The sequence below is a fragment of the Phyllopteryx taeniolatus genome, chromosome 20 (genome assembly GCF_024500385.1).
Source record: "Phyllopteryx taeniolatus isolate TA_2022b chromosome 20, UOR_Ptae_1.2, whole genome shotgun sequence".
Lineage (NCBI taxonomy): Eukaryota > Metazoa > Chordata > Actinopteri > Syngnathiformes > Syngnathidae > Phyllopteryx > Phyllopteryx taeniolatus.
The window spans coordinates 16265058-16272663 of NC_084521.1; the positions used below are offsets into that span (position 1 = coordinate 16265058).

A 7606-nucleotide genomic window follows, 5' to 3' on the forward strand; every position below is an offset into this window, starting at 1 on the left:
ATTCCAGAGGGGAAAACATTTGGTATAAATACAAAGCCCAAGATTATAGAAAGGAAAACTGTCTTTATCTGGAATTACTTTCTTTTTGTCAACAGAAAAACGGGCTAACTTTAAAAGAAGATATTGTATATAATCAGAATCTTGCACGAAATCGAAGTTATTTAGGATTTGTGCTTCCCATCCATCCATTTTCTGAGCCGCTTCTCCTCACGCGGGTCGCGGGCGCGCCGGAGCCTCTCCCAGCGATCATCGGGTAGGAGGCGGGGTACGCCCTGAACCGGTCGCCAGCCAATCGCAGGGCACATACAAACACACAACCATTTCTTTCCCACCAACTCACAGTTGATGTAAACCAGAGGCCTTCAAAAGCTTGAGGAAAATGAAGAAACAAGGAATGAATGAGACACGAGGTTAAACGCAAGGGGGAATTCGGGCGAACGAGGCACAGGTGGGTACGAGACCGGGGGAAGACAACAACCGGAACACACACCCATGACACAACTTCAATGTATTCTGCAGTGTCATTGTTGTCTATGTTGAAAGGCTGAATGTATTTTTGTACACAATCATCGTGCCCATTTTATGTATCGAAAGATAAGTCGATATAGTGATTATCGTGACAAGCCGAAGCACGAGGCATTACTGTACCTGGAGAAAACCCATATAGAAGCACGGGGAGCACTTGGAGTGCCATACAGGAAGGCTTGGAACCCATGACCTTTGACCTGTAATGCCTGGATCACACTACAAGATAAATGTGGCCTTTCACGATGTCGGACTACTGCCATCAAATTCTGTCGTAGGTTTCGTAAGCTACATTTATTACGCTACCACTGTATCCCGTCTTTTCCGATTTTTTTTCTCCCAGAGCGCTCGGTGCCTTGAGGCACGCTAGGCCGCAATTGTGGTTTTACTGGGCTTTATCTTGTCAAATCAAAAACACTGTCGGGGAGGCGGGGCCAGAAAACATGACCGGATACAACCGTTACCGCGGCGACGATAATAATAATGGATCGTGGCAGTGTATTGTATTGTGTTGGGGGGGCGGGGCGGTGTCGTCACAGGTGCTCTGGAGCGGGCTGTGCATTCAAGAAGAGCTTGAGGTATGTTCACATACTTTTAATACAATACAGCAACATAATGTGATGTAGCCTAGCGAGCTAGTGTTAGCACTAACGTTTGTACGTAAACATGCTGGCGTTCTGGCCAATCATGCTCCAAAGCGCCGGTCCACATCGCTTCGTGCGTGCGAATAAATAGTAACAGTATACACTCAAAATCCCACCATATGGCGAATGATGCGCGAGATATACAGTAAATATGAAAAAAAACAAAATCTGCAATGCACTGAATGCGCAATAGGTGAGCCATGATGTAGCGGAGGAACACTGTATTCCAGTCTTGCCTGAATTCTTACCAATTGTTTCCCACTTTGCAGGTTGGGAAGATTTTACGACCCGTGTAACTTTCTTCACCAAGATCAACATGAACGAATGATATATAATAATGGGAGGGCAAATACAGAGGCGTGTTGTGTTTGCCGACCCTTTTATGGGCGAGTTGCAGGGATCTGCAAGCGATACGAGGCACACGTGACTCTCGCCGCGGTCATAAACTCGGTCGTTGCACAACGAGCTAGTCCATAAAAGGGACCTTCTGCTATCTGCGCCACTTTGTCTTCATGTTTGCGCCCAATCACGAGGGAGGCACGGAGAAAGGTATGCTTTGTTTCACTTCACAACTTTAGTGGAGCAATTTTTTGGATATATCACAACATGCATTTAGTGCAATGTTTTGATCAGCAGGCATTCCAAACCAAAGGGCCATGTCCTAAATTCTCTTTATGTAGTAGTCTGATGGCAAATAAATGTTTTGGATTGAAGTTTGTCGTTTCAGCTGCCGTATGTCGTTTTTAATGATCAACTGTGATTGATTCATGACAATAATTCTAATCCAAATGTTTTTTCGGTGATGTATTCGCGCCCGCCACAAACGAATCACAGTTTATTTCCCCCTCGGTCCGTGTTATGTTAAGTGGAGGCTTAACACGGGAACGACAGATGCCGCATGTCTTACATTCGATCGTTTTCCGTCCCGCTTCTCCTCACTAGGGTCGCCGCGGGCGTCCCGGAGTCTAACCCAGCTAACTCTGGGCGAGTGGCGGGGTAGCAGATAACTGATTTTGCAGAACATTCCAGGCGTCATGTGTGGGGGAAACTCATTTCGGCCGCTTTTATCCGGGATGTCGTTGCCCCACAGGTCGTGACCCTAGGTGAGGGTAGGAACGTAGAGCGACCGCTAAATTAAGAGCTTCTTCACCGCAACGGATCAATGCAATGTTCGCATCACTGCAGACGCTGCACAGATCCACCAGTCAACCACCCGTTCCATTCTTCCCTCACTTGTGAACAAGACCCCGAGATACTTGAACTTTTCCACTTGGGGCAGGTTCTCATCACTGACCTGGAGAGGGCACTCAATCCTTTTCAGACTGAGGACCATGGTCTCAGATTTGGAGGAGATGATTTTCATCTGCGAACTGCTCCAGTGAGAGTTGGAGATCATGGTTTTGTGAAGCCAACAGAACCAGAATCATCTGCAAAAAGCGTAGAAGCAATACTGAGGCCAACAAACCGCACCCCCTGTATGCCTCGGCTGTACCTAGAAATTCTGTCCATCAAGGTTATGAACAGAATTAGGTGACAAAGGGCAGCCTCGGCGGAGTCCAACCCTCACCGGAAATGAATCCGCATTACTGCCGGCCAAACTCCGACACTGGTCGTCCAGGGAGGGTGTTCGGTACCCCTTCCTCCCGAAGCACCCCCCACAGGACTCCCCCTTCTCCAAGTCCACAAACCACACTCCCATGCATCCTCGAGGACCCTGCCGAGGGCGTAGAGCGGAAACCTCCTCTCCAGCACCCCTGAATAGACCTTACCAGGCATGCTGATAAATAGTCGGAACACTACACTCCCCTCTTAAAAAGAGGGAGCGCCGATCCAGAAGCACTGTCCCCGATGTCCATGTGATGTTGAAAGAGGTGAAGTGTCAACCGCCTTTAGGAACTCCGGGCGGACCTCATCCACTACTTTTTACTACCACGGTGACCTCAAACCAAGCGATAGGAGAGCCCGCCTCAGAGATCCCAGACTCCGCTGGACATGACATGGTCCACTCGGACTCAATGCCCCCCCCCCCTCCCGGGATGTGGCTGATTTATGATGAAACTACTTATTAGAAAAACAGCCTGTTACATGAGCAGTGCGCCCGTCTCACTGGCGATGAATAACTTCCACCCGCTACAGGAGTTCATGTCACATTTAAAGTATGGCATATTTTGCAAATGGATTTCAATGGTATTCATGCAGCTCAGAAAAAAAAATCCCCCATCCAGAAATTCTGTGTCTCATATTCGCCCGGTACATGCAGCGAGCGTGTCAGACGTCATTACGGGGAGGACTGGCGCAAACCGGGCACGTAAAATACAGACTTCAGCACCAATGGGAGAATATGGCCCATAATGGAGAATTGGGCAATACTTTGCAGATGTCATTCATTGCGGGTTCTCTGTACGATAAACGGGGGTTTACTGTAATGACGTTGGACCCTCCTGCTCCTCACGAGAGGTTTTAGGCTTACGATATTTGCTCATTGGGTACAACGGCGTGTTACGTAACCTGCGTTGTATTCAGAAGCAGTCGACCGCAATGGGGAAACACAACGCCGGACGCCTTGTTGCCATATTGCTGTCCGTCGTGCTCTACGCTGTCAGTTTGGTGTTCAACGGTCTTTCTGTTGTGGGAGTGGGTAAGAAAAGGTCCCGCACGATAAAGCTCACACGACCGCTACATTCGATTCACACCGCGCCTCCGATCCGCTCAGGCCCCTTCAGTACCACCACGGCCAACGTGTCCAACATCTTTGTCACGGAGATCACCCCGTCGGGCTGGACCTTCAGCATCTGGAGCGTCATCTACGTGTGGTTGACACTCATGACGATCTACATCCTGGCTAACCTTTGCAGAAGGTACTCGGCTTTCAAAGAGTCATCGACTTCAAGGCCATGTTGTGAGCACCATTCTAATGCTGTTTTTGCTATTTGATGTTCCTCACAGCAATTCCGATGGCTACGTTTACTGCAGCCCACCGGTCTTGCCCTATGGATTCTTCATTTGCTGGTGTCTCAATCTGTGCTTCAATATCGCCTGGCTGCTTGTTTGGGACAGAATGTAAGCTTCTCACAATGCACAACTGTACAAAGGCACCACCTTATCGGCCCCCACTGAGCAACTCTACGCCCCCCTCCAAAAATTATTTGCCAACCGGAGTGGGGTGGGGGTGGTCGGAATCGAATTAAAAAAAAAAAAAAAAAAAAAGAGTGTATGAAGGCCTATAAATCACAGCTTTCAAGGGAACATGGCATTAATTCATATGCGAGTCAAGTCAGGCGAGCGAAAACCTTTGGCAATATAGTGTAGCAATATATATATATATATATAAACTTAATGATCTTTTTCCCATGGACAAGTGATGCCTATGAAACTAAACCCATCTACACCTTTAAGTTGAACTCCAAATATCTTCACCTAATACATAATTCCCTTCACCTTACTCAATATTCTCATGATTTCAGAACTTCATTTTACATACATGGTGATTTTTCGTCTTGAATTCAAATTTGTCAGGCTGATTAAAAACACTCTCCTCTGTGGAGTGTCAAGTTTACAAAACATATATTGGGCCTTTTCAGTAGGTTAAGCCAAATGTTTCATATTTGTTGAGGTGCAATTTTGTGAACAGGGCCTGAGTCGGTTTTATTTCTTGTTTGGCGGCACGGCGGACGACTGCTGAGCACATCTGCCTCCGAGGACTCCAAATGACCCTGGGGTGTGAATCTGTGCACGAACGGTTGTTTGTTTCTATGTGCCCTGCGATGGGCTGGCGACCAGTTCAGGGCGTACCCCGCGCCTCCTGCCCGGAGGTAGCTGGGATAGGCTTTTTTTTTGGTTCACAATGAAAGGACCTTTTGAATAATATGCTCACTTTCATTTGTCACGCGTTAGCATGGTTGACTTGTTAAAACGACCCCTTTGCTGCCAAACGCCCATGCCTTTATGGGCTTCGCTTGGGGCATTCGTGCACGGGAAGAAATGTTTGCACAAAATCGGGAGCGTGGTCCAAAATGTTGGCCTTTCAGTTCCAGAGAAAAGAACTGGAAGGAATGCTTGAGCTTAGTGTATCAGGAGATCAGGGGAGGGCTGTCACTTCGGCTCAAATGCGAGTCAAGGCAAGTGAGCGAATACTTTTGGGAATAGAGAGTCGTGCATCTCATACTTGACAATTTGTTTTTTGGCACATTCCCAAAGGTGGATGATTGCTGCCCTTGTTTTTCTAATTTTGGTTGCCGGCACAAACTACGGCACGCTCTCGTTTGCGTGCCACGGTCTTCACGTCTACGGAGCCCGGCTCAAGAAGTACCGCAACGTGGACCTGTGGCTCCTTCGCATACTGGTTCGTGGAACCCACACCGACTCCGTTCACGAACTAAAACACAAGCCTATTAATGTTGTGATACGATCGATTGCAGGTTCAGAACGGCGTGATGATCTACGCAACGTGGACGACCATCGCCACGCTCATCAACTTGGCCATTGTGTTGACCTATGAAGCAAACCTTTCCCCGACAAATGCTGCCAGCGTGTCCTATTGTGTCTTGACAGTGGTGCTGCTCGTTTGGTGAGCCTAATACAGACTCAAAACGCCGCATATCAAACATTTGTTCCTGTTCTCCAAAATACAAATCTTGTTTTTGTAGGTTTTTCCTGCAAAACGTCGTCCTGGACGAGCACATGCGCTACGTCCTCGTTGACTACCCAGTTGTCATCTGGGCACTGGCGGGAAACTTCGATAAAAACTACAATGCCGAATCGCTCAGCCGTAGCGCCATCTTTATTGGTACGCATTATTGTTATCATGACGACAGTACTGATTAGTTACCTTTGTGATATGAATGTGGCAGCGATGACTCAAATAAGGTCAACTGGACTCTTCCTCCCATCGGAAAAAGAAAACTTACTGAGCAACCTCAACTCATACATTTGGCAACGCGGCAAATCGCTTGAGGATACGATGCACGTGACCGGAAAGCCTCGGTTTCAAACACAAGAGAATCAAAATCAATCGATCAAATTCACTCACAAATGCCGACTTTAGCGGGACAAATAACTAATGCACACTCTGGAACGTGCCATGTGTATTTCTTCATACTTGCAGTTGTGCTGCTCACGGCGGCGTCGCTGCTGTACGCGGTCCGCCTCGTCCTCGTGTTTTGGCGCCACCGCAAGCAGCCGTTCTACAACGGCGCCGTCCCGGAGCCCACGGATCCCGTGGAGACTTCCCGGCGGCTAAAATGGATGCTCAGATGAACGCTCATGTTATATCATTTCATTTTTTTTTGTTAGCCTCACGTGGACAAATGATGCATTTTTACATAAAGTGTTAATAATTTACACAAGGTGTCTCAATTTATTATGCGCTTGCTCTCTGACTGACTGATCTCTGAACATTTTATAGTGCCTCCACGCTGATTATAACATCACAGACCTCATCTGGAAAGGTCAAATCATATTTCAACATTGCTTGTGCTTGGACTGTATATTTATGAGGAAATAAAGTATATGTGCATGACATTAACCGTTCTAAAAATGCACTATTTGGTGTGACTGAAAGAAAGATAAGACTAATTGCGCACAGTCTATTAATGTTAAGAATGTAATGTTACTAAAATTATCTAAAAAAAAATAAATAAATAAAAAGACATTTCGTGTAATTGATTGTTAATTATTTGCTGCTTATTTACGCTCACCTCACTTGCTGTCTAACAAGACACCACAGCAGCAGCGGGAAGTCAATATAGTCAATAGCATGCAGTATGGGAAGATTGCAATCAATAGGTCAAATGTCGGCGGCACGCTGGCCCACTGGTTAGAGCGTCTGCCTCGCAGTTCTGAGGACTGGGGTCAAGTCAAGTCAAAAAAATGGCCAGCATGTTGCAGTGGTTAGCTGTAAGTTGGCCGTTTAAGAAGTTAACGGCGAGAGGGAAGAAGCTGTTGGAACGTTTGCTAGTTCTGGTTTGCATCGATCGGTAGCGCCTACCTGAAGGAAGGAGCCGGAGGAGCCGGTGACCTGGATGCGGAGGGTCCGGGAGGATTTGGCAGGCTCTTGTCTTAGTTCTGGCAGCGTGCAAGTCCTCAAGGGTGGCTAGGGGGGTACCGACAATCCTTTCAGCAGTTTTGATTGTCCGTCGCAGTCGGAGTTTGTCCTTTTTTGTAGCAGCGCCAAACGAGACTGTGATGGAAGAACACAGGAGCGATTCGATGACCGCTGTGTAGAACCACCTTCAGCAGCTCCCGAGGCAGGAAGTGCTTCCTCAGAAGTCGCAGGAACTACATCCTCTGCTGGGCTTTTTTGAGGATGGAGTGTAGGTGAGACGCTGAGCTGGAGAAGCTTGGATGAAAGGTGACAGTCGATGTGCTGCTTGTATTTGGGGAGTTCGTGGTTGAGTTTAGCTTTGTTAAAGTCCCCGAGAATCACGAGGGGTGAGTCC

The 7606-nt window shown here is 47.5% G+C and overlaps 1 protein-coding gene across 3 annotated transcripts; it reads left to right on the forward strand.

The window, feature by feature from the left end:
• The first annotated feature begins 1580 nt into the window (after positions 1 to 1580).
• On the forward strand, positions 1581 to 6613 carry si:ch211-161h7.5 (uncharacterized). Of its 3 annotated transcripts, none has more exons than XM_061758426.1 (8): positions 1581 to 1718; positions 3693 to 3807; positions 3883 to 4027; positions 4116 to 4229; positions 5367 to 5511; positions 5588 to 5736; positions 5816 to 5955; positions 6274 to 6610. In XM_061758426.1, the coding sequence occupies exons 2-8, from the start codon at positions 3708 to 3710 to the stop codon at positions 6423 to 6425; spliced, it is 945 nt and encodes a 314-aa protein (XP_061614410.1). In that variant the 5' UTR covers positions 1581 to 1718; positions 3693 to 3707; the 3' UTR covers positions 6426 to 6610. The 3 variants fall into 3 exon arrangements, with proteins under 3 accessions (XP_061614410.1, XP_061614411.1, XP_061614412.1); XM_061758427.1 differs by having other exon boundaries at positions 1667 to 1718; positions 3696 to 3807; positions 6274 to 6611; XM_061758428.1 differs by lacking the exons at positions 1581 to 1718; positions 3693 to 3807; positions 3883 to 4027; positions 4116 to 4229 and adding an exon at positions 4507 to 5287 and having other exon boundaries at positions 6274 to 6613.
• Positions 6614 to 7606: the final 993 nt, after the last annotated feature.